Genomic DNA, 27,751 nt, shown 5'->3' on the forward strand with positions numbered 1-27,751 from the left:
GGATTGCAGTTTTTCAAGAGTCAGTGTAGTTTTCTTTGTGGTGCACTTTCGGGTACGCTTGCTTTATCGAAAATCTGATTAAGAATCTCTGTTTTCTTTCCGCTTTTATGTTTAATTTCCATATCCTTTCCCACTTTTAATAGCACTTGAATTTCTCTTGATACATATGTTTAAATTAATACCACAACAATAGCCCCATTTTTCCCTTAATGCCATGATACCAGATACTTGGAACAAAAGTAGGTAATTTGTACCCTGACCATATTTCCAACATACATAATGAAGCAGCAAAGCTGTTTAGATGTAATGAAACTTAGGAGAGATCTTTCAGCCTTTGTCTCGGAGACAACACACATGTATTCTTGACTTGACAAGCTTCAACTGCAGGGCATGTTTAGCAGCTGCTAATAAACATATGGCATAGTGCCACTGTTCAAGTGCGAAAAGGAAATTGTAGGTGTTAAGACAGTAAAGCGGTGGAAATTTCTATAGGTCTGTTGGCTATTACACTCATGAAGAAATGAGTGATGATTTCAGTTTATTTTTGGGATACATTTAATTTGGAATGCCAAAATACATCACAAGTTGTTGCAGCTGCTGGAATTCAAGGGTATTGAGCTGTCAGTCGGTGCTTCTTTCTAAGACAAAAATATGACTTTCTTTTGTTTTCTATTCTAGATTTTAAAATAATCTGTCTCCATATTAAGGCCTAAGGAAAGATATAATGAGCTTGAAACTACCTTTGTTTTTTTAATAAACAGACTATTGTGTTGCAAAAATCTTAATAAATAGACACTTACTGGGAAGTCACTGCAAAAGATTTTAATTCTGTGATGAATTTAGATGTGTAATGTGCAGATTTATTGGCTGCTGGGGGTTCCTCCCCTCAAAGCAGCTTCTTAAAACATTTTCTCTCTGGACGTAATTTGAAGCTGAGCTTTGGAAATACTGCCAAAAAAGCTTTCTCCAGCCTAAGAGGCATGTTGGTTTAAAGCAGAAGCTCTCCAAAAGGAAGAAGGCCTTTGATGTGTTATTTTTTCCATGTGAACTGTAATTGTTTGCTCTATGTGAGCAGTGATGAATAGAAGTCGTGCTTCAGATGTAAGAGTTACATTGTAGTGTTCTAAGTTAACTTCTTGAATTGCTCTTAGCAGAGTAAAAAAGTTGGGGAGGAAGTCAGGCCTTCAGAGTAAGGACTGTCATTTACTGTATTTTTATGTAGTTTTTTTGCCAGACCTCGAACTACTGGATTGGCTGTTAAGCACTTAATGGAACAGTTTTAAATTGCTGAGTTTTCTGTGAGTGATGCTATGGCATGTAAAAAGGCAGCGGAGCATTGTGTGCGCAGCTGATAGGACCATATTTTGAGATAATTTTGCTCTGTAACTGCATGTGCTTGAGAAGTTTCTGATAGAGGAACCATTTTTCAGGATAATAATCAATTTTGGGGCATAGGGAACTGCTGTAGAGTAAGGTGTGGTAGTAGGGAAGAGATTACAAAAATGTGGCATAACTACCTTTCATACACGTGCAGCTGAGATGAAATTTATGGTTAGATTCGTTTAGGTTTGGGCTTTTTTTTCATCCCCTACCTTGCTCCCAGGAGACAGAGTATGCTGATGGCACAGGAGGAGAAAGAAAAGTAAGTTTCTAGTAGCAGTTTTTGATCATCTGTTTCTGCTTTTATTAGCTTTTAGGCAAGTTTAATTAGTGAATTATACGTATGAAATAGTCATTTATCTTTGAGTGCATTCAGATGAGTCTAACTAATTGAAGCTGAGCACATTATTATTTTCCTTGAGCAGTCTCTGTTCTGTTAGACCGCTGCTTAATCCCACCTACAGAGAGAAGCTTTTCAGGCTTACAATGCTGTAGGTTCCACAAATAAAACTGAAATAATCCTGATTTTTAGTTTAGATTGCTTATCAGTTTTTATTAAAGGATAAGGTGATTTGGTGTTAAGATAACTTAGCTGATGGGAATATTTGGTCTGTATTCTGAAAATATAATTGACATCTAAGCAAATATTAGTTTGTGGTTCTCATCAGAAAAACAGTACCCTTATGATGATGTGCTGTGAGCACAAGTAACAAACTTGAAAATATACTTTTTTTTGATTTTACGTAATTATTTTCTGCCCCTTCCCTCCTATTGAACTGTGTTGTACTTTTTCTGAACAAAGGGGGGATGCTTAAAACTTTACAAGGGATAGTAATTTTTTTCATTTTTCTCATTTTTAATTTTGTCATAGTAAATGTTAATTCTGCTTGTTACACGTGGTGTGCATAGGCTTGATAATTGTTCAGATGTCAGGGCTTTCATTTCATATGAGTTAGGGTTAGCTACTTCCATACCAGCAGTTAAACAGTTGTTTTCAATATTGCAGTTAAAAATCTTTATGCACCCATTTCTGTAAAGCTGTAATACTGATCTCTTTCCCCCAACACACCCCTATAGCTTGGACATTAATTACATAATGTCACTACTTTCACTCAGCCTTCTGGTCTTCTCGTAATGAAGACTTCAGTCTTGTGTTCCTGTAGCACATTTGTGATCTGCAGCTGCTTTTTATCATGCTGGCTTGTCGTTTTCTTAGGAAAACAAAAAGATACATGTAAATATTTCTCTTTTGTTATCAGCTTGATTGGATACGTACACATGCTCAGTTAAAATGTACTCTACCTCCATTCTTTAATCAGTCATTTGTAAAAAGAAAAGAACAGCTGCAGATTATCTCTAAATTTTATGTGGTGTTTAACGTGTTCTCAGAGAATGAAATTGTCAGCTGCCATAGCATCTACCTAACATATACCGTGTGAGATGCAAGTCACTGTTGATTGACTTTGACAAGAGTGACAATGCTTCAGGGTACGATAATTTTCATCTTAATCTGATCCAAAGTCAGTGTAATTGGTGTTTTGAAATTATGCAGTGCTGTGTTGCTGGAGTGACAGGAAGCTAGTCCAGACCAAAATCTGCTGAGAACTTAGAGAATGATAGACTTAGTTGTCACACGTTTGGGACATACTTTCTGTTTCAGATCTCTGATCTGAGGGAGGACTTGAGTATGTCAGAGTACACAGAAAAAAATAAGCCATGGTTGGATAAAGATCTGTTGCTTGTTTTCACATAGAAGCCTAATTGCTTTTATTTCTACCTCTTCTTTTCACTGACATGTTTTTCTGAGAAGGGTAGAGATTTAGAAGCAACTTGAACATGACAGCAAACTGAAATTTCTCTGCAGGAGATGCTGAAATGGTACAGTTTCTATTTTGGTTATGCTGGGCATTATTTACTGCTTATATGTGTAAATACCATTTTAGAGGATGTAGTTACAGCTTTAGTTATCATCCCAGTGACCCACACTGGGATTATAACTTGAGGTGAGTACTGATTTAATGCACTAATTCTTGTGTGGTGGAAAGTGACTTTTATATAGGTGGTTTCTGCAATAGTCCCAAATTAAGGGCATTACTTTTCTGCAACATCTGTTTCAGCCCCAGTATAGATTATGGGCTCATGACAGCATTAATATTACCTTGTTAATGCTGATTTTGACCTGTAATGTTGAGGCAGTCAAGCTTTAATGATACCTTTAGCGCCCAAATCTGTGAGTCATTTTAGCAAATGAGGAGAAAATAATGATATAATTTGCAAAATCTGATCTTCTCTCATCTTAAATCATATTGGAGCCAGCTAGTTTTCAACTGTCCTTATTTGTTAGGGAAGAAAGAGTCTTAGAGATCCAGTATAAAACAGACTATGTCATTGTCGCTGCTCTTGGTGGCAGCACATGTCAATCAATACAGGTATGGTCTCAAATATGCCAGTCTGTGTTGTTTTCTGCTTTCTCCCAGCTGCTGCTTTGTAGGGGATTTGAATCATCATTGTCTGAACATCAGTTATAAGTTTTCTAAATGCTCTAAAATCCAGTTCAGATCTCTTGTTACTTATCAGCCTCTTGCTGTCTGAACTAATCTTTAGTAACAACTTATTTCTTGGTTTTGGATTGTCTGATACTGCTTTTAGCAAAAATTTTCAAGCCCTGTTTGAGATCATGTCTTGAAGGCTGTAGAGAGACAAATAAGTACATATTGTCTGTGTAATAAGTATGTACCGGTTAAAGGTGTTGCTACTGGAAAGTTTCAGTGAAGCTTGGTTCAAGAAAGTCTTAGTTAAATAATGTAATGGAAGCTTAAGTTTTGTTTGCTCACCTCCAGTATTCTGTCCACTTGTCGTGTAATACAGCTATTTAATCCTAACCTGCCACAATTAGAAAATAAAGAATAAATGCCTAATTTGTAGAACTGTGTAAGAAATATATCTGCTATTATAACTGCCTCAGTAATGTTTTCTTTAAAACATACGAGACAAATTGGGAGATACAGACCTAATCGTTATGTATTAATCTCTCAGCATGAGAAAATGTTGAACCAGTTAGTAGGGTTCTACTTATCTGTTTAAGTGGAGATTTCTAGGGAAGAAGAGGGGGTTGGATACATGAGAACCATCTAGTTAAATCTTTGTAAAGAGAGACTCCTGAATCTTTAATATATGTGAGTTAAGAAAAACAAGTACTCCACACTCAGCTAAATCTTTTCTTACTTTGGGCTGAAATTTCACTTTGTTTACCCTCAAGGCAATTCTGTTAGTTCTGGTTTTGTTTCAGATTTGGGGGCAGAGGGTGCAGAGTGAGATCGTGATTCTTAGTTTTCAGAAATGTTTCTTCAATTATATATTCCTGCCTGCCTTTATGACCAAGAACATAAATTTAAAAAATCGTTTGAATAATATTATCTTCTTAAGTTTGTTTTCATATCCTTATTATAGTGTTGGAGGACGAAGGAGAGCATTCATTAAGAGCTAATTACGGTTGTGGGTTTTTTTAATTGCAGGAGTCAGAGCTACCGTCAGAACTGAATAATGAAGAAGTATACTGTGATTTTAACAGCAGGCCAAATGAGAACTCTTACTGCTATCAGCTCCTGCAAGAGCTCAACGAGCAGAGGAAGAAAGGCATTCTTTGTGATGTTAATATTGTGGTGAGCGGGAGGGTCTTCAGAGCTCACAAGAACATCCTGGTTGCAGGCAGCCGCTTCTTCAAGACTCTGTATTGCTTTACAAACAAAGAAAGCCGTAACCAAACCACTGTTACCTATTTAGACGTTGTTGCTGTTCAAGGTTTTTCTGTCATCTTGGACTTCTTATATTCTGGGAACCTCGTGCTTACGAGCCAAAATGCCATTGAAGTGATGTCGGTGGCCAGCTACCTTCAGATGACGGAGGTTGTCCAGTCCTGCCGCAACTTCATTAAAGATGCCTTAAACATAAGTATAAAATCAGAAGCTCCAGAGACCGTTGTCGTGGATTACAACAGAAGATCTGTTAGCAGGGATGGCTTGTCTCCAAGGGATCAGAAAGTTGCCAGCTTCTGGGCAACGCGAAACCTTACCAACTTGGCAAGTAGCATAAAAACTGAGAATGACAGTTACCCTATTGATGAGGGCCAAATGGAAAGCTACCAAATGAATGACTGCAGTTGGGTCCAGGACAGCTCACCTGAAATGGCTGAAAATGAATCTCAAGGTGAGGGAAAAGTTTTCGTATGGAATGACATGGGCGCACAGGGACAATCAGTTCAAGAACCTGGAAAAGCAAGAAGGAAAAACCAAACTGCAAAGAGATTTATTTATAATATACCACCTAATACTGAAGAGAACTCGGAAGATTGCTCAGTGTTGCAACCGTCAGTCCCATACCCAGAAGAAGATTTGTCATTTATTAAAGAAGAACCAGGTAAATATTATTTAATGTCAGTCATGTAATTTGAAAACTAAATTATTGAATAAAGTACATGACTATGTAACTTGTATAAAGGTATGTTGGATATATCTCTTAGTAAAGTCAGCACACCAGTCGGGTTACTAAATCAGTAATCTGATTCTCCACCTTGGGGTACAGCAGTGTATCTTCGGCTAGAGACAGGAATGACAGTGCTGTGCCATGCAGTGTGTAACATGCTGTTTGCATTTGATGCTTGAGTTGGGGATCCTTACCAGCTGGTAGAAACTACAGTTCTTAATCTGTAGCTACTATTAGGCGCAAAGTTAAGGATTGATAACTGGTGGCAGACGGTGTTAGCTGGTTGCGCAGAGAGAAAAGGCCTTTATAATTTCCTTACTACACTAGCAGAAGATTTTTCTGGTAACCTCCCTCACCTGAGTGTCACTCAAACTGAAGTCAACTTTCCACTGCTAGAGTATCTGGGAAGTTACAAAATGGAGTAATCCTGGCTAGTATAATAGAAACTCTTAAAGCAGATTTGTGAAACAGATTGGAAAGAAATGCCACAATGAGTTACAGTAGAAGGAATATCTTTTTGTTGAACTACTCTTTAAACAAATCCTGAATTCATAGCATTTTTTTTTTCTTAAGGATCTGTGGTTAATGTAAATGTTAGAGAAAGATTAAATATGTGTTTGCTAAACAAATACAGTTACACAAAGAATTATAAGCAGACTGTTCGCAGTGTAATTGGCATTTGGGGAAATGTAATTACGTTCTGGTTTTTATTTTTTAAATTATTATTATACTGTATCAATAGTTGAAGTATGTATTTGAAGTACTGCCGTTTACCTGTGTCACTTTCAGATGAATTAGCAGTTTTGAAAACTTACAGCAATTTAGGAGTCAAATTAAAGGTGGATTTGAGATTTAGCTGGAACAAAGTTCTTTAGATGTGTCAGTTTCTAAAGCGTTTTAGAATGTATGCCCCCTTCAGACATGAAGGGACTGTGGATTTCCTCTTGCTTCCCAGGTTCAAGGGGTAGAATTAAGAGGGAAATTGAAAAAAAAAAAATCAGCACTCACGCTTGTGGGTGTAGAATATTTCTGGATATTTTTGTATTCCAGTGACAACACAGAGACTGGAAAGCAACCTGAATTCTGGGAGGGTCTAGGAACCTATATTTATATTGGTGGAAGGAAGAATGGCCTTGGTTTCTTCCTGTACCCCCAGACTTGTTTAATAACAGGGCTGTAAGAAATCCTTTCAGTAGTGGCAGGGACAGGCCATTTCTCCTGGGGCCCTGAAATGCCTCTGCCTGGCTGGCAGCTGCTGTGCTGTGAGGAGGCAATAGGTGAATATCAGTGCAGCAGAGGACACATGGTGACTCTGTGCTGTGCTGTACCATGCCAGTACAGGTGGAGAATGGATTGAGAGCAGCCCTGAGGAGAAGGACTTGGGGGTGATGGTTGAAGAGAAGCTCAACATGAGCCGGCAATGTACGCTTGCAGCCCAGAAGGCCAACCATATCCTGGGCTGCATCAAAAGCAGCGTGGCCAGCAGGTCGAGGGAGGTGATTCTGCCCCTTTACTCCGCTCTCATGAGACCCCACCGGGAGTACTGCGTCTAGCTCTGGGGCCCCCAACATAAGATGGACATAGAGCTGTTGGAGTGAGTCCAGAGGAGGGCCACGAAGATGATCAGAGGGCTGGAGCACCTCTGCTGTGAAGACAGGCTGAGAGAGTTGGGGTTGTTCAGCCTGGAGAAGAGAAGGCTCTGGGGGGACCTTCTAGCAGCCTTCCAGTAACTGAAGGGGGCCTACAGGAAAGCGGGAGAGGGGCTTTTACACGGGCAAATAGCGATAGGATGAGGGGGGAACGGTTTTAAACTGAAAGAGAGTAGAATTAGGTTAGATATTAGGAAGAAATTATTTTCTGTGAGGGTGGTGAGACACTGGAACAGGTTGCCCAGAGAAGCTGTGAATGCCCCCTCCCTGGCAGTGTTTAAGGCCAGGTTGGATGGGGCTTTGAGCAACCTGATCTAGAGGAAAGGTGTCCCTGCCTGTGGCAGGGGAGTTGGAACTAGATGAACTTTAATATCCCTTCCAACCAAAACCATTCTGTGATTCTATGAGTATATATGCATGAGCACCACAATGAGATGTGACAATATAGAGTAATGCAGACTGGAGCTATGGACATGTACATCTGGCACATGAGCAGACAGTACAAGATACGTCCATATAGTTAGCAAGTAGTGTGGCACTACAGGAGCAGCTCTGGAGCAGCAGCTGTGCTGAGGAGCTAACATTCATTCTGTAAATGCTTGAGGGGGTTTGCTTATCTCTAGTCTTCATCTCTGAACTCAGTGGATAGTTCTGCTTTAGCTTTGCACTTCAGCTTGGGAATGTGCACTTGTAAAGTGAATTTTCTGATTTTCTTTTACTGTCTAAGCTTTTGTAGACTGCACAGTGTTTCTTCTGGCTGAAATGAAAATAGAAGCTGTTTCTCAGAAACATGCCTATTGCATGCCTACTGCTAACAGGCCTTGGGTCCGCAGCATGAGATCATGTAGCCTTAAGTACAGCACCTTTAGATGTGTGTGATGGGGATGTTGAGTCCTCAGCACCCACACAACAAATCTGCCTGTGCTGGGCTACACTACTTGCTAATACATGCTTAGTTGCGGCAGCATGAAAAAGGGCAGCAGAGAGTCTGGAGCAGGAGCTGAGGACTTGTATATTAATGCACAAACATCAAATTTCTGACAGAATTGAGCATGTGACTTATATTTCTGGTTTATATGGGGTAGATATTCAGCCTCTTTTACTGTTGGAAATACCACAGAGAATGTCTGCTAAATGATGTCCCCAGCAACAGAAACAAATACTTGTTTGCATTCTGCAGAACTTGAGTATGTGTTGTGGAGCTTTCTTGAGGAACTAATGGAGGATATGGGCAGTGCAGTAAGGATTAAACAATTTAGTCCTCGTTCAGTTTTTTTTTTTTTTTGGACAGGAGCACCAAGGTTTCCAGTAACTTGTTTTGCTAAAGAATTAAATTACAAAAGACATCCATGCAACATCTGGATGAAAAGAGCTGTATTAGAGGCTAAGGGCACACTGAATTTGTGCTGTCGTGTCTGTCCAAAACCATTGAAAGCTCGGTGATTGCAGGGGAGAGTTTATTTTATTGAACTGGAAAACAGTGTTTCCTTGGTACTTTCAGAGCACAACATAAGTGGTCCCAAGTAAATAATTACATTTTCTTCAGTGTTAAAACTAATTTTGGAAGCCATATGTAATATTTTTATAATAAGACCTTTACTTTTAGGAAGTTCTTGTGTGCATGCACATTGTTTGAAACAAGAAGAGAAATTCAAGTAGGGCTTGGTGTAGTTTACTTTCAGCCATAGGCTGTGCTTCAGTGTTCAGTGTTCTTTCTCTTCAACTGCTGGCTAGCTTTTTCTTTACTCTGCAGGTAGATTCCACTCTTAAACACTCTTCTTTCAGTTGCTCCCTCTATGCCCAAGAAAAGGTGGAAGAGGGAGGAGTGGAGAATTGGAAGAATGACAAGAATGAGTTGTAGAGTAACCTGCAGGTTACACGGTAACTTGTTAGTTGTGGATTAAATTTCTTGTGGAGATGAAAAGCTACAAAAAGTAATGGGCAGTGGGAGTTAAAAATGTGTAAGAAGGTGTCTTCTGGAATAGATATAAGACAGTGCTGTGAGAAGAAAAAAAAAAAGAATCATAAATTCTTATGATGCAAGCTGAGGAGTGTGCTGTCCCTTTGGTTGCTAAAAGGGAAAGAATGAGCTTCTCCTATTACACTTTGTCATGTGCTGATGGGGATAACCACCACCAGCTGTGGTTATGAGATGTCCAGTTATATGCGAGGTGAGTTGCTGTGTCCTTGATTAGGGTTTTGGGTTGTCTGGTGTTTTTTGTGAGGGGAAAGAAATACCATAGGTACGGTGGAAGAGAATCCTATTTAGGAGTGCTCCTCTCACTGCAAAAATTTGCCCCAAAAGCTACTACCTTGAATTACATAGTAAATGGACTTTGCAATTGGGTATTGTTAGGTAAGTGTTAGATAATCAACAATAAAAGCTTTCTGAACTGTCTGCTACCCCTCTCGTCCCAGTAAAGCAAACACGTTAAACTGCTCCTTGCCAAATGTGAGTTTTCCTACAGGTATCCATAAGTACATGTCATCTTCTCTTTCCTCTCCCCCTGTGTTGCCAGTGAGTTTATATTTAACACCTTCCCTGTAAAAGTAGCACTTGGTGAGTTTCAAAAAACCCCATGAAGTTGAGACAGATTTTAAATTGCATGTAGTGACTTACTTCCGTTACCTACTCTTACTGAAGCTTTCAAGCCTCTCCAGTTTTTAGCTATATTGATTAAAGTAGCTGTGTTTCTTCATACTGAATGTTACCGCCTGTCTCACTATTTTCCCTTCTGGTTGATAATCTGCTAAAAAAAGTCTTTACTGTTTACAGCCGTGGTGCATCCAACAGTTAACCGTTTAGCATGATGAAAATAGCAGTGCAATCAGTCAGCATCTCTTAGTCAGGTTCCAGTTCATAAAAGCTCAATGATTCTAATTCATCGAATTCTTAATGTCTGTTCATAGTTTTTTAGAAGTTTTTATCACTTCTTGAATTTGTTTTTCATTTGGGCCTGTTTTTTGGAGTATAAGTGTCCTATCCTCAGGCTTCAGAACACGACTGTGAAGTATTGCTTATGCTTTCCAGAGTTGACAGTGTTGATTCTTCAGGAGACTTGTATGTAATATGCCAATAGCTTTATGAAGCTGTCACCGGATTGTTACCTTGATTTTTTCAGGCTAGATAATGCTGCGTCATATATTGTGTTGGGGGTGGGGATGAGGGAAAGGATGATAAGGGCAGGATGAAAACCGCCCTTTTGTGGAACAAGAGGGTTCCTGAGTGATTTTTGTAGGGGTTCTTAAGGAATTTAGTTCAGTTTGCTCTAGAAGCAACTACTTTTCAGAAGGATACAAACAGCAGCTAAACCTGCTTACAAAGACTGTAGTGCTGGTCACAGTTTTTGTCATGACATGAGGGAGCAGCATAACACAACTTGATCAGGACTTTACAGTAAAGACAGGTAACTTTGTATTTGAAGAAATCAAGATTGATGGACTTATCTGGACATGTATATATTTCTTGTAGGGATAAACCCCACTTGACTGTCTGAGTTACAAAGAAAAAAATTAGTATAAGAAAATTAACCTTTTTTTTTTCCTACTCTTCCATGGTACTATGACTCTCAGTCAGATCTCCAGCTGATAGCGTGATCGAAAGATTTAAATTGATTAATGGACCTTTAACCTTTTTATTTGCCCCATTCCCTATGTAATCTGGTACTGAAGGCCCTATAGCTTTTTAGGTGTCATCTAAAGAGAGTAGAACATCCAGGGGTCAGCCTCTTTCCCGTTCATTAAGTTTACCTCTCCCAGGGATGATCCCAAAGACAAGTAGATCCTCACATTCTGGTGGTATGGTCAACCACTGACCTTGCAACTTTAAGCAATGTTCTGCATATTACTGTTGTGTTGTTTTGTTGTTTTGTTTTGGTTGTTGGTTTTTTTTTTTTAAAAAAAGGCAAGCAAGGCAGATAGGTTGGGGAAGAAGGTTATGTAGTGTCCACAGAACTTTTCTGCCTGGAAAAATTTTTTTCTATCTTAATGCAATTGAAGTGCAGGCAATACATTCACTTTTTTATCAATCTGAAGTGCTGATTTGATTTTTTTTTTTTGCTACCTCATTTATGAAATAGTTATGATGATGGCACCAGCTCCATAAATAAAGGAAACCAAGGACTGTGTATCTTCTTGATTCATTTGGGGGGCATAACTCCAGCCACAGAAGTTAGCTGTGCTATTTCTTCAGCTAGCTTCCCTCCTGCATCTCAAAGATGTAGCTTAGTAAGTCAGATCTAATTAATTTTATCACCTGCTGAGCAGTGAAAGTGTTTTTATTCCAGATGTTTCAGATCCTTTTGGATTGTAGCTGATTTTCAGAGTAGTGTGGAGCTTTTTTAGACTATCATGAAGATCAGAATACAACTTCCTTTAAAAAGCTTTTTTTCCTAGACAGTAATTACCCTAGGAAATAAAGTCTTGTTTTTATCCACAGCCCCCTTATCTCCTACATGCTTGTCTTCACATGCCTATCCATTTCCATATGATATTTATAAAGCTGAGAGGACTCTAAAATATCATTTGTCCCTTTGCTGACATATGGTACAGAAAAACAGTGTCAGGTTTCTTATTTAAGCTGTAGGTTTTCTGCATTGGTAGGCCTATTCAATTCAGTTACGCCACCATAACTCCCTGTGAGAGCACTGTTATGCTAGAGTAACTTTATCATGTAAGAGTTTATGGAAGTATAGATTGATCAATTGCTGTTCTGTTACTCTGGGCTTACAAGTCTTAGTGTGTTGTGTGGTTTGGGGTTTTTTTTGGTTGTGGTTTTGTTTTGTTTTGTTTGTTTTTTAAATTTGAGGGAAGGGTTAGGTCATCCTCAGTGTTGGTAGCTGAGTAGAATAGTGGCATGTAATTTGACTAAAAGACCATTCCTTCAGCTTCTCTTTTTCAGGTTCTCTTTCCTTGCCAAGTTGTTTTGCTCGCTGCCCAGCCATTTATTCTCCGTGTACATTCTGGAATTCTTGTGTACAGAACTTGGAGTCATTTTTTTGGGGTGAAGGAGAGAGGCAGGCAGCATTTCTTACTTATGCTGGTTTCTGGCAGGTATCAGTAAATACATCCAAGTAGAAATGTGTTCATAGTCTAGAAAGTTTACATGAAATGCAGAATACTGTAGGATAGTGAGCTTATACTATGCGTTTGCCCTAGAGTTCATTGTAGTACTTGCAGTTCACGTGGGTTGGTAGGAGTACAGCTTTAGCAGCCAATTTCACTTTAACCACTAGCCTTCATTGGTGCAGCTTTGTTAGTTACACGCTTCATCCTGTCACGCTGGGAACAATGGAGAGGGGAGTTTGCAAGATCCGAGTTGTCATTTTTACTGTAAAAATGTAGCCACAATTGCAGAACTTCAGTCACTTCTGGTATTCCCAGGGCTTGGTGGGGGGGGCTGAGGGGATGTGATCTTTAAAGCTGGGAGGAAAAAAAAACAAACCTTTGTTAAGAGGCAGTTGTCTTTCATGGTCAGGTCATGTGTATGAAAAGTATGAGCTGTGTAGAAGTTCCAGTCTTTTACACGTTTGCTTGCTTGTGACTTGAGTTTATCCCGTTTCTTTAGGGTGTAATGTTGCATGTTACTTTGTCAGGAGAGCATGACATCCGTCTGTCAAGCTTGGTTTGTTATGTACTCCCAAGATCTTATTATGGAGAGTTCCAAAGGATGTATCTGGGTTTGTTATTTCTGTTGTTGTTGGAAGGGTTGGGTTTTTTCATTTTTGTTTTGGTATTTTCACAGATTTGTGCCTCTGTCTTGCACCTTGCTTTTCTTCAAAGCCCAATGTAAAGACAAAATCCCTCGATATTCCTGGACAAAGTTAGGCTTTGGCAAAGCAAGTCTGGAATGAATGATACTGAGATACCAGTTCAACACAAGGGTTTTGGTCAATTATGCTACTGCTTCTGAGAATGCCTACGATTAGAGAAGCTAACATAAAGTGAAGATCTCCTTAGCATTTCCTTTCAACTGTTTTAGCATAAAAAGTTGTTCGGCCCAAAACAGTCTACATAGCAGTGGTATCTGTGCTTATGTTTTTACATGGGAATAAATACAAATGAAGACCCATATCAGTTCTTGGTGTATTTGTCTCGACTACAGTGACATCAGTGGTCTTTGATCATGATGCATGGTGATTCTTCTATTTCCTGTCCCTCAAGCTGACATGTAATTCTTCCTTTAAGAAAATATGTTTACAAGCTACAACATGTAGCTGATAAAATGGTAGCAATAGCAGGTCTCTAATGCTGATGCAGAAAGAAACTAATGGCTTTAATGTGTAGAGAACCCTTGTATTGGGGCTAAGATGGGAATAAACTTAACTTTTTTTTTAATTGGATGCTTTTTTACCCCCTCATTAGGGAGAAACTGGCAGCTTTGAGGACCAGTCAAACTTATTTACTTGGACTGTTCTACAGTTGCTTTTTCAAAGAATTAGCAAGAAAATAGGAGCAGAACATAATGGCAAGACACTTAATTTGGTTACCAGAGTATCTAGAATGGTTGGTGTTTTTTACTGTATCGAAGGATCTTAATCCTAAATTCCAATCAGTCTATAGGATTTTCATGTGGCCTTTCAGGTGTAGATCTCCTGGAAAGTCCTACTATTAACACTTTAAATAGAAGACTTGATGAAAAGGGGATGTGAAATGTTTATGTTAGAAAGTCTTTGATTTATCTCTTGAATACTTTATTTGAGAAAGCTCTTGAGGTACATCTTTAAATTGACTTGTTTGCAGTGTTCATGATCTGGCCCTTGAGCTCATAGCATAGTCCAGAAGTTTATGGATGAAGGTATTTTCTTGACAGTGAAGTCAAGAAGGGCTCTTTTCCTGAAAATAGCTTACTGAGTCTCATGCTGTTTAACATCTTCATCAGTGATCAGGATAGTAGGACAGAAGATGCTCTGAGCAAGTTTGCAGGTGACATCAAATTGGTGGGAATGGTTGATAAGCTGAAGTGCAGGACTGGGCTGTTGTTCAGATGGACATCAACAGTCTGTAGGAATTGGCCAACAGTAACCCCCAAGATGCTGTGCAAAGACAAATGTAGAGTCCTGCATCTGGAAGTCACAGCCCTATGCATCAGTACAAGCTGAGCGGCTGTGTAGTAACTGTGGAAAAGAACCAGGTGGTCCTTGTGGACAGCGAGCTGAACATAAGTCGGTAGTGCATCCTAGGAACAATGAAGGCTAGACTTGTAGTGGTGGTATTAGCAAGAACATAGCCAGCAGACTGAGGGAAGTGATAATAATATCCCTGTACTTGGGACTGGCAAGACCACATTTGAAATATGGTGCCCAGCTTAAGGCAGGCAGTACAAGAAAGCTGCCAGCAAGCTGGAGCGAGGCCAGTGGAGGGGGCACTAAGGTGGTTAGGGGGACAGATGAACATGTTGTTCAAGGAGAGGCTGAGGAACTGAATTTATTTAGTATGGAGAAGGCTGAGGGATCTACCTGCTGTGTTGTACCACCTTAAGGGGATTATGGAGAAAATTAACCCAGATGCTTTTCAGAGGCACACAGTGAAAGGGCAAGTGTCAGTTGTCACAAGTTGCAGCTAAGGGAATTCCAGTTGTATATGGAGAAAACTGTTGAGAGCGGCTGTGTTCGAACCGATTGTTTAGAGGATTTATGGAATCTCCCATCCTTGTAGATGTTTAAAACTTGCAAGGTCCAACACAACATATAGTCCAGCTTTGAAGTTAGCCCTGCTGTGAGCAGGAGGTTTAGCTAGGTGACCTTGAGAGGTTCCTTGAGAGCTAAGTTTTTGTTTGAGTCTGTGATAGTCCCTGAGAACAGTAACTCCCCCACAAATAAATGATCTTGATGAGGAAAGCTCTTACTATCTTGTGTTTTGCTGATGTAGCCTTTATGGGGAGAGATCAGCAAAACAGCTTTCTAATGTGAATGGCACCCCTTTCTCAGGGAGGAGTTTTTCAGGGAATATATGATAAGGAAATTGAAAAGGAAGTGGATTATATAGTTGACATCAATTGATGGTCATCTGTCAGGGTTAGTTGGTGATAGATCTGCCTCCATAGTCAAGGCAATGAATGAGAAATAGTAAAAATTAAGAGGAACTGGGAGCAGTACATAGAGTATGAGTAAGATTGCTTTGGCAAAATGTCTTAAGCTTGTCTGAGCCTTCTGTTGCGAGTGGCAGTTGAGAAGTAATAATCTTTGAGCCCTTTTCAGAAGCAAGGTTAAAGATGTAAGTAATACTCTGGGAACAAATGGAGTACAATATACTGTCTGTCTCCCACCTTCCCAGTATGTCAGTCTTGGCAGTGCTGTTTTTTTCTGTCTTGTTTTACCTAATGTAAGCAACAAATCCAGCTCTCTAACAGCAATCCAGATTGTACCAGTAGATTACCACTGCACTCTTTACAGTCCTTGAAAGCTATGGCCTAATTGCTTATCCTGTCTACTTTCTGTCATTTTTAATTGATCTGAATGAGCAGTCAGTATTAGAAAACTTGGTGGAAAAATAGTATTCCTCTTTCTCCTCTTGAGGCACTGTTTTTAGTGGTAACATGTATAAAGTAAACAGAAGTTAAGTTCATTACAGACAACTATGTAATGTGAAGTTGTGTGTCTTCTCTTTCAGTACACCCTATGTCCATATCCATTTCCATAATGACCTGTTCAATGGCTTCTATATCTTCTCATTAATCTCCTTGATCATCCTCTACTCAGTAATGTCTCACTTTCTTCCCAAAAAAATCAGCATTTATCGTTACAGAAAAAGAGCAAAACTTGTCAAACTAAGGCTGTTTCTGCTCACATGTATTCTTTTTCTGGTGATACTCCCCTACCTCTTGCCTTCAAAACTGAAAATCAGTGTGTCTGACTTCTGGTTATCCTTTTTCCTGAGAACAAGCACAGTAGAACATAAAATCCTTCCATAAAGTTTTTGTTGGTTGCATCAAAGCCTGCACAACCACTTAATTGTATTTCGACTGTCTTTATTTCTTCTCGGATTCACATCTTGAGAATTTTAGTGCTGATAGTTAATCAGCTTATTTGTGTTCTGTTTAATTTTTAATATTTTTGAGGTTTTGGTTAGGTTTTTTGTTGGGTTGTTTTTTTTTTTTTTTTCTTTAAGATTAGGTTACTGATAGAAACCTCTTCTCCGTGCAGGGTAGAAGATTGGGTAGATGTTGGAGGCTAATTGACATTTGAATTATTAACTTACACCTCTTTTAGGAATCAACTAAACTGTAAAAAGGTATCCTTAGATCTGAGGAAAGTTGTCAGATGACCTGGTCTGGGGATACAGAACATTATTGCTTCTAATTATTCCCTTTTTTTTTTTTTAAGAGATCTTTCCCACTGCTGTCTCTATTTCCCCCTTTGCACGCCACCCCAAGACTACCAGTACAACTGTGTTATGTGGTTGCTTTCAGTCTCCTATCAAAATCATATGGGTTTAAGTTGACAAGAACAAGTTAGATGATGTCTATACCTGCGGTTTTGCAAACAGGTTTCAGGGGCAGTAGCCTGGGTGGGAGGAGGAATGGGAGAAGATTTTATGAGCCACAGAGGTGTGTAACATCTTCTACTTGGCTCAGCTACAGTCAGAAGCTTGTCTGACCTAGGCTGTATGTTCACCTAGGGAAACTAGTAGAGCCTAGGTATTGTACTTCCAATTCCCAGTCTATATGTAATTCATGTCTTTCCTGTGTGGATGAGCCATTAGACATTAAAAATGCCCTCTTTTTTTGTTGTTTTGAACACATTATATGTGTGCTTAATCTAGAAAGCAGGTTTTCTAGGTCAACGAATTATTCTAAGAATAAGCATTAGGTTTAATTATGATCTACTTAGTCCTGTACTGTGCAGAGACTGAAGTGTCTGTAGCAACCTCTTATCTCTTGTGGTATGTGTGCCAGTGTTCTTTCATGTTATAGCAGGTCTTCTCTTCAAATTGGAGGTAGCGAGATTTAGTAGCTATTACCTACACTAGGCTACAGCTCTCAAGTCTGTTTGGCTCTACGCTGAGTCTTATGCTAAGATCTAGACCTATGCAGGGATTTGAGCTCCTAACTTCCCTCAAACTTCAATACCAACTATGAGCATAAATGTTCCTAATGAAATTCAATTTGTGTTCTCTTAGACCCAGAACAACTGTCAAAGTGACAGTGTTATAAATGTGCTCAGTTCAGTACAACTCTGACTTATGGTCAGTCTTTGTATGCTTATTTTGAAGGAAGCTATGCAATATTGCGTGTACACAGCATATGTGTTACATCTGTGAGCAGTAAAGGTTTGGTCTGTTGATCTTACAGATATTTCTCCCATAAGGGAGGGGAAAAGTGATTAAAATATTTTGATCACTGATCTTCTACTGGTGAACTGGAGACAGGACAGTTCTATTAGAGGGGAAAAAAACTATAAAGAAAAGGTCTAATACATTTTCAACAGATGATAAAAGTTGTTTTATTTTTCTCTGCTGGATCCTGATGCCTGCTTTAATTTGGAGGCTTTTTAGCGTTGAGGTCAAGTCATCTTTGGTCTTGCCCAGAAACAACACTGCTTCCTCACTAATCCTTTCTTGTGTATTACAGAAGGAAGTTCTGCTGCTCACCTCAAAGGAATGTGTGGTTGGCATGTCTATAGGGTATCTGTGTTCTATTCCTTGAGCTGTTGTGAGATGCCATTGCTGGAGTCCATAGCTCCAAATTAGTCTAAGGAGTTCTTGCCTCTTTTGGACATAACAGCAGCTATTAGAGTCAGTAATTAAAAAAATTAAAAAAAAAAACAACTTTCCTCACTACTTTGTTTCTTAAAGGAGAGGGAGATTTATTCCTTTCCCCTCCCCCTTCTTCTTTCTATACCAAAGTAGCTAGGTGAGCTAAGTGAGCTAAGATACTGGGGTCCTGCTTCCTTTGTCCGCTCAAGCTCTGCTTTTTAAAAGCTCCGATGGAATACCTAGTTTGGCAGTCGCGATCCAGCTTTGCTTATCATTTGCCATTGCCTAACGGGTAGGATAGAATTGTAAGCTTCCGATTTGTTAATTGATTTCCTTTTGAACTGTTGTCTTACGTTACAGATTAAACCACTGCTGCCAACTGTAATGCTGCCTGAGCAGTAAATGAAACTACTGTATATGTCTAATGCTGTGAGGATTTGTAATCTGTACTTTTTTCCAGTAAAACTGTAAGTTGGGAGTGTTTCAGTATGCAGCTTACCACTAGCTGCATGAAATTCTAGTTTACAGTAAGAGAATTTCCTTTCCCGGAAAATCCTTAGAATGGGCAGTATGGGGGACAAAGGAAAAAGTCTTTGTACTATTAAAATGTACAGTCTCAGGTTTGAAAGTAAAAATGTATATGTTTGCTATGAAGCCCTTCTCAAGACTTTTCACAGCAGTGACACTGGGAATCCAGTGTGAGGACCTGAGCACCATCCAGACAAATAAAAGGAAATCTGCCAGTTTCCCAGTTTGTTTATTTAACAACTGTGTGCCTGTGAGGAAAGTAATGGATTTCTGAGTTCATGTTTTCCAACAAACTCCTGTCTTGGGGGTTGGGGGGGAAGATTGATTTGCACTCTTGCCAGAAGTCTTTGCCTCACAAATATGATTTTGTCAAATGCCTAGTGCAGCTTTCTTGTGTACTATTTGTAGTTCTCTTCTCTGTGCTGTGTAATAGTGATTCCATATTCACTCATGCAATTCTTACTTGTTACAGAAGTATAGAATTAAACAAGCAAGGATCTTTTTCTTACTGAGGCACTATTCACTTCTGAATTATTTTGTTCTTTTCAAGAGGGGGAAAAAAAGCTACAAAGACCATGCAAACTGCGTGAAGAGCTTGTCTAAAGACCAAATGTAAATATGCAAACTAGTCTTTTAAGATCATATATTCCAAGTAATTATGGTTTCTTGAATTGATGTGGTTGTAGAGTAATGGAGATGATTATTCAAAAAAGGATTTAGACATAGCTGTAGGATACTTCATATAAATAAAGGTATTTAAAGCACTTTATATACCAGAGATATTTTAAGGCAATAAAGAAAATCACACCTCCAGTAGAAAATGTTTACTTTTGTGGAACCAAGTAGACTGCTTGTGGTAGACCAGATGAAGTCACTGCACAAAGCAATTGTAAAGAGAATCCAGTGGAAAACTTTTTAGCCCTGTCATGATGATGGTGAGGGAATAAATATCCTTGCCATAGAAGTTCTGGTAGTATGAAAAAGGCTTTGAATTTTCCTTAGGATGGGGAGGAGAAATGGTGCCATGGAGAGTAGTTCAAAGGTCTAATTTCATTGAAATTAGGAATGCAATTATTTCTTCATTTCAGTATTGAAGATTATGTGAAAAAAGATTATAATTACTATTTTAAGGTTTGAAACTTTCTTTGTCACAGTTTAAAAAGGATTTATATTTTGCTTAACAACATGACTGATTAGAACCCGGGAAGCTAAAGTAAGACTTTGTCCATAATAGGTACTTCAAGTGACTTCAAGTATGGACTGCTGCCGGGTGCTTCAAGTGACTTCAAGTATGGACTGCTGCCGGGTGCTTCAAGTGACTTCAAGTACGGACTGTTGCCGGGTACTTCAACTGACTTCAAGTACGGACTGCTGCCAGAATCTTGGCCAAAAGAAGCTTGGGAAAATGGCAAGTATATCTGATGGAGAAGAGGTTGTTTTTTGCCTCTCATAGGGGTTCTTTATCTTCTGTATCACTGCTGGTAATATTTGATTAATTTGTTTAGAGATTTAGATAAAGTGTTTGCATAATCTTCTTCCGTATCATTTGCCTTTCTGGGTAATGTAAATAGGAGCACTTCCTTGGAGGGAGAAAAAGGAATTCAAATGTATGGAAAAGTGAAAATAGAACATGATTTATATTAGCTCTTGTATTGTGCCTGAATATGAAGATATCAGAGATGTTTAATGATCTGGTAGCATTTTTTCCCCCCCTTGGTAAGCTAACTACAGATAAATGGGCTTTGAAATTGAACACTTGGATGATGAAGATAACGGAGTTAAATATAATTTTAAAAGTAGATCTCGGAGCACACTTCTCACTATTAAAAATAAAAAAATTATTGCAATAAAAGTTTTGAATTCAATGCAGCCATAGCTAAAGCCCTCTTCAGTCAAACCTGTTATATAACCTACCCTTTCACAGCTTATATGCCTTTCTTAATAGTTCAAGCAAGCAATTATCTGTAATTATTTTCCTGTCTCAAAACACACCAAAAAACCCACCACATCAAAAATAATTATTGCTAGATCCTTACAATACATAAAGTCTTAAGTAAAAAGAGGATCTTAAGGACTGGGTAAATAGTAATGCCTAGCTCTTCTCTGTAATACTTTGAGCTATTACTGGGATGTGGTTTATGGTTTACTTTAAATATTTTGGTTTATACAGTGGAAGACATTGGGTCATCAGAAGGTGAAATTCACTAGCAGGCAAGGGATTAGAACTCAGGTCTTAGGATGTCTACCTCTTCTTAAACCATTAAATTCCTGTATAACTTACAGCCTGGATGACTGCCTGTCTGTCACACCCTTGTTGATGTGTATAAGACTTCAATTTAAAACCTTTCTTGAACTTATTTTTCTTCATGTAAGCCACTATGTTGACATCCAGCTTGCATGAGTGCTTCGATACACCAAGGCAAACCTTGGAATATTAGCAAAATTTGACTTCCATGTTATGATGGGTTTTGAAGGTAGGAGGAGGCATCTTGGATATAGCCATGCAGGCCCAGGCACATAACACACAATTACTTTTGCTTTCTTCCTGTCAGCATGAACATTAGAAATTTATGCATATAATCATGTAGCCTTAGCCAGTGCTTTTTGGATGCTTCTAGGTGGTTACGATCATGTTAATAAATTATCTCACCTGTACTAAGTTGAGTCAGCACCCTATTGTCAAACTAATCCTTGTGTTCCTGTGTGGCCTTTTTCATAGCTGTCAGAGCATCCTGTGCTTTTCTGTTTCACACAGTAATAGGCAACTGTAGTAAACCTGTTTTGCACGTATCCTTTGAACTAGCTATGTTATTCTTGGTCCAAGGATATGTAAATAGCGCTCTTCCATCATAAGGAAGAAGTGAGATATTCCTACTTCCAGAAGTTTTTTCTGCTCTCTTTATTTTTTTCTGCTGTTAGAGCAAAATAGATTTTTGTGTAGAGAATAGCTAAGATCTGAACCAATAACTTCCCTTTTTAGCTACTTCAGAATTGTGCTACCTCTTACTGTCCTACTCCTTTTGTCAATATTTGTTCTTGCTTCGTTATACTTTCTTTTTTTACTTATTTGTAGAGACAGATTTTGGTGGGCAGTTCCTGCCCATTATTCTAAATAGAATATTGGGAGAGAAGATTGTAACTGTCTACATGCCATGGAGCTAGAGGGTTTCTAATCCAGAATAACGTGTTGTTTTCTGGTGTAGGTGATCTCTAGAAAATGGAATATTGTTAACTTCTAGCTAACTTACTGTGATTCATAAAATAAGACTTCTTTTCAAAGAATTGATCTGTACTTCTGTAATAAAAATTCCTTGGTTACAAGTAGGTATTTTTTTAGCAAGATCATACATGCAGAACCTACCAGTGTTTGCGGTTTCTGCAGGCAGGCATTGTCCAGATCTGACTGATGAAAAGTCATGCGGGTGCTTTATTGTTTTGGCACCTGTTTATTTTTGTGCACCAGGTAGAACATACTGAAACAGTTTTTTTGTGTTTCATCATCTTTTCTCCTGATGGCTTATTTTCTTGTAGGCGATTCCTCTGCTTTAATAATGAACAAGTTGAAGTGTCCACACTGTAATTATGTAGCCAAATACAGAAGAACACTAAAGAGACACTTGCTCATTCACACAGGCGTGAGATCTTTCAGTTGTGACATCTGTGGGAAGCTGTTTACTCGAAGAGAGCATGTAAAGAGACATTCCTTGGTAGGTAACCTCAAGTGTGTGTGTGAGTCTGTGCGCACATGTGCGAGTGGGTTTTTATGGTTTTTTTTCAGATGTTTTGGTAGTTGGGAGAAACACTGTTCTCTGATTTACCGTAATGTAAATTGTTTTATCTTAATCTGAAACGGATGAAGATAAACATCTCTTTGTGACAGCTATACCTCTTATATTCTTAACTGAAAATGCAATGCCAATTAAGACAGTCACTGAAATTCTGATAATTTCAAGATGATTTTGAAAGTGATGTGATTAAAGAGGTGCAGTATATGTAAGTATTCTGTAGATAATGAAAGGGAATTTTGGCTTAGTGTTACTGCAACGGAATAGCACATCTGCTTGTTCTATAATGCTGCATCACCATTTTCTGTGAGGACACCATGTTAATCAGCAATTGCACAATATCTTGGGGTAGTTCCAGAATACTTATTTCACAACTAGACAAAGCTATAGTATTGTATCTGCTTTAAGATTTAGGAAAGAAAGAAAAATATCTGAGATACAGAAAATATATGTCCTTCTGACTTGCGCTCTACCAATACCATAATCAGCAGTTGAGCTTACCCTGTCCTGTGCGTGTTGCGTAACTTGGGATTTGACTTGAGTACCGTTTATCTGAGGATCCAGAGAGAGTATTATCTGTCTTGGGTATTTTGTAGATACTTTGTGTCTAGTCTGTAAGGAAATTGAGACTTTATTGTAATATTTACTGTATAAAATCCAAGGTGTGTTTTAGGGGAGTAATAGAAGCAAGATTATATTTGTGGTGAGAAGGTAGTAACATTTCTCCAAGCTGTGATTTTAAAAAGCTCATTTTGCGATGTTTTGCAGATACTCAGAATAGGTTAGTACATGGAATGAGGTAAATTGCACTTCTCCATTTTTGGTAGCTTTCCTCAGTCCTTTGAGAATCAGTGGACTACCTTGCTCCCTCATGAAGGTGTTCCATAAATCTCCATAGCCTCACAGTTGGCTTTTTGTTCCTCAGTGAGTAGAAAAAGTGGTTGTGAGTGTCCAAGTTTTAATGCGGATACAGAAAAGAGCTCTTGGTGTAAGTCTACCTAACTTTCCTTTCTAGCTTGTGCTATCATGAAATAGACTTTCTGTTAGCCACTAATAGTATTAAAAGTAAATAATAACATGATTCATATCAGGATATAATTCTAGAAGATATTTATAAGAGTCCTGTAGTAATTTTAAGTATTCCTTAAACTGCTCTACAGGTAGGAAAGGCATGTGGTAACAGCTCTTACGTAAATTTTAGAACGAGCATCTTTCTTATGCTCCACTGGACTTCTCTCACCTGAGATACACTTCTTTCCACCCTGCTACTGCTGCCTTTCTTCCTCCTCCCATACCACCTGGTGAAGGCTTAGATGCCTGAAGGGACAGGAGTATCTATGATGTTACAGAGTCTGAAGGACATTTTGTTCTGTAGTGTATGCAGATGACTGCAGTGCTGGAGGTGGTGATGGTATGGGGCAGCTCTGTGGCTGGGCAGAGGAGGTTAGGTCATTATCACCTTATTGGTGGTAATAACTGTGTAACGTGTCCTAGCATCTACTTTCCTTCTTCCTTTGTGGCTCACCAGAGCAGATAGCAACAGTGGGCGGTAGTTGGTCTACCAGGAAGAGTAGAGTGGGAGTTCAGGTTTCTGTCCTGCAGTATCTGACCAGATCTTGTAGCTGACATTTTTTTTTTTTTTTTTTCCTCTCCAGGAAAGGTGATGAAGTCAGGCAGGGTGAAAATAGCTATAGAGTGAGCTCAGCCCAGCCCTGTGCTTTCTGAAGTGTGTTCTCCCTGGTGGATTCAGAACACCTTTTTGTGGGTTTTTTTTTGTTTGGTTGGTTGGTTGGTTGGGGTTTTTTTGCCATTCAACAAACACCTCAAACATTCTTCTTTGTGTGAAACATTATCATAACAAGTCTAGAGGCTGGGGAAAAACATGTAGTATCAGCTGTAGAGATTATACAGAGGGACTAAAGCAACTACTTGTATCTTGACCTTGGTTTGGTTTTCCCCCTTAATCTGAGTGCTGATTTCTGTTTTATCTAAAACAGCAACTTTTTCAATGTGACCTCAAATGAGATATTTCAGCACATAGTTGTAACCTGCTGTGGGGACAACAGATACAAGAAAGAAGTCTTCAACTTAAGTATTTCCAAGATGATAACTATTATACATGGTTGCTGAAATCAGTTACTTGTACAAGTAACATACTCTCAAATTCAAAATTAAAATTTATGTTTAGTCAAGTTAGTCAACAGCAGCCTTCTAATTTTACACACAAGCTCACTCTACATGCAGGATAAAAAATTCACCAATGGGATGTGGACAGATGTTTTTGCGTTTGGTTGTGTTGGGAGGGAGATGTCGTGGAAGAAGGCTCTTGCTCTTTGAATTCACACAGAATTTAATAACCCTTGCTTGTTCTTAATGTTTCTAGGACTTAAAGGCAATTTTCTAAATGAGATATGATCCTGTGTGCAACATAAGTGCTTATACTGTTCTCATTGCATTTCAGAGTCTCATTCTGTACAGTGAGTACGGAACACATATAAAATGAACACTCACTTGTTTACTGAACAGGCAGCTATTCAGCTACCTGCTGAACAGTAAGCAGGTAGTTTGGTTGTGGGCAACAGCTCATGTAGTCAAAATGGATCTCTAGTAGTACTTCTCTTTCTCTGAACAGTGTTGGGAGTATTTTTCAGAAGAGTTCAAAAAATGAATTTTTGTATTAGTTGTTGTTATTATTATTATTAGGTTTTAGTACTATATGCACATACAACCTGATATGCATATTTTCAGCTGTTAATATTTCTCTTCCATAGGTGCATAAAAAGGATAAAAAGTATAAATGTATGGTGTGTAAGAAGATTTTCATGCTAGCAGCCAGTGTTGGAATAAGACATGGATCACGACGCTATGGAGTTTGTGTAGACTGTGCAGATAAATCTCAACCTGGAGGGCAAGAGGGAGCAGACCAGGTGCAGGACACAGATTTCCCTAGGGACGAAGAATACGAGGAAAATGAAGTGGGAGAAGGTGACGAGGAGCTTGGTGATGATGTAGAAGAACAGAATGACCAGTCTCGGTGGGATGAATCTGGGGAAGTTTGTATGCCCTTAGATGACTGACAGAGCGTATGACTTCAGAGTGCCACAAATGGACACTATATGGATTGACTATTTGAATTTTTGGACTGAAGGCTTGCAAAATATGGTACAGGCTGGGTGGGTAGTTATGTTGCTGTGAAAAATGTAGGGTCAAAGCCTTATAGCAAAAAAGGATTATTAATTTTTTTATGATATTTGCACAGGACTGTACAGCATACAACCATTTGGTTGAATTATACAGAGTCCTCACATCTACAGTCAGTTATCAAAAGAAAAATGTATTTTTTATTATTTATAGGATATAGCTACTTGGGTCCTATCCAGACATAGTAGTAACTGTACTTATGTTACACGTTCATATATCTGTTAACATGAGTGAAGAAAATTGCAACTTGGTATGGAAGTACAAAGACAGCTTTCCCAAATCCGCTTGTACTTTGTCAGTGAACCAGTGAAGCTAATTTGGGCTAGGGGCTCTTGTTTCCACAAGCATGTCTTTGCCATACAAACCTTACCTCTCCCATACTCTGATAGACGAAAGCCAATCACTGAAATATGCATCACAGATAATGCCAACACCGTATTGAAATTTGCTTTTCAAACTTTTGGCTCTATGCTGGCAGGTGGTATAGGTGATAAGCACTGGAGAGGTTAACAATGGCATTAATTTAGTGTCTGTTTCTTCATAGCTTTGAATTTTCAAGAACGTTGTTATTGATTCATCAGTTCCAAAATGATCTTGCAGAAGAAATGACCAATAATGACAACAGACTGGTCAGAGCATGGGTAACTCTTCTGCCACTTAGTCAAAAGAGATAGTAATGCTAAAAGGTATCTGATGTAATAATGTTTCCTCCCTCCTCAAAGGCCCCCCTCCTCTCAAACTTCTTGACTTCCCTGGTGTATACCTCAGTCCCATAGAATAAAAATACAACAAATGGAGAAAGTGTCATATTAAACAACTTTTTGGTTGATAATTTCTTACTTGTCCAGTTTTTGGCTAGTTTATGTGATGTGATTTGGACACTAGGCTATTGTGCCCATCGTTCATCATTAAAATGAACACAGACTATTTTTTATTCTTTTGTACTTAAGGGGTTGTTGCTAGTGTTTAATATAAACCAATTACATTTAACTTGTTGACTTAATTTGCTGGATTTTTTTTTTAAAGAAAAACAAAGTCCAAAGCAAAATAATGCTCTTTGAGTTGTCTGCTTTTCAGGATGATATGCTCCCTACACTCTATTTCAAATTTTCTAGCAGGCATTGAAACTTGAATTTTTGTAGCCATGTGGATTTTTTTCCTAAGCTTGTAATATTGTACCAATGATTTTAGGCCTCTTTCATAAGGAGGGGAGGGCATTACACCTTCATCTTAAACTCCTCTGTGTTGCCTAGCCTAAGGCAAATGAATTCAGGCAATTATTGGAACTATACATCTGATGTACTATTATGTCACAATGAGTAAATTATGCAGAGCATTTATGACACATAGCTAGGCCAGTGTGACAGTACTGTATAAAAACCAATTGAGGGTCACCATATTTTTCAGCTTTGTTTAATTTTAAAATGAGTATATTTTTTCCTATTTTATATCAGATAACTAAATTATGCTAGTTGTGTGGATAACTTTGAACTATGCTTTGATGGACAGAATCTTAATGGTGCTCCATCTATCTGATCAAAGTTGGTATGTATTGAAACAGACAAGCTTTACTGTTGTCCTTTACATCAGAAGAACGGTAACATAATGTTAAGACATTGTTTTTGCTGATTGAAGTTGAGACAAGTTTGAACTACAGTTATATGGGAATTAAAATGCTTTTGTTTATCATCCACTTGTTTCATTGGTAGTTTCCACATCATTGTAAACCTGACAGACAATTAGGTTTTTGCAGGAGGGTGGGGAGGGCGGGGTGCCTCTTTTTACACTGAAGAAAACATCTTATTGTTCTAGACTGAAATGAGTAATGTGTAATTCCGGTGGGGTCCAAAGTAGAAATTAGTTGGGCAAAGATGATATGAATGAAAAAGTATTTTAAACGTTAAAGTAATGTTCTGCTTTGTGAATATGTAAGTATAGCATAAAGATTTTTCCATCCCATTTATCCCGTTTAAAACCATAGTTTACGATTGGTAGATCTGTCTATATATACAAATATATATATATATATGA

At 38.6% G+C, this 27,751-nt stretch overlaps 1 protein-coding gene across 1 annotated transcript in view; it reads left to right on the plus strand.

Moving 5' to 3' along the window:
• Window positions 1-27,467, plus strand: part of ZBTB10 (zinc finger and BTB domain containing 10) — a 30,672-nt gene extending 3,205 nt beyond the window's left edge. Inside the window, exons 2-5 of the mRNA XM_068396505.1 lie at window positions 4,896-5,796; window positions 19,969-20,142; window positions 22,266-22,441; window positions 25,291-27,467. Coding sequence (XP_068252606.1) covers window positions 4,896-5,796; window positions 19,969-20,142; window positions 22,266-22,441; window positions 25,291-25,596 — 1,557 coding nt within the window. The 3' untranslated portion in view covers window positions 25,597-27,467. The remainder of the gene's footprint in view (window positions 1-4,895; window positions 5,797-19,968; window positions 20,143-22,265; window positions 22,442-25,290) is intronic.
• The last annotated feature ends 284 nt before the right edge of the window (window positions 27,468-27,751 follow it).

Source organism: Nyctibius grandis, chromosome 3 (genome assembly GCF_013368605.1).
Source record: "Nyctibius grandis isolate bNycGra1 chromosome 3, bNycGra1.pri, whole genome shotgun sequence".
Lineage (NCBI taxonomy): Eukaryota > Metazoa > Chordata > Aves > Nyctibiiformes > Nyctibiidae > Nyctibius > Nyctibius grandis.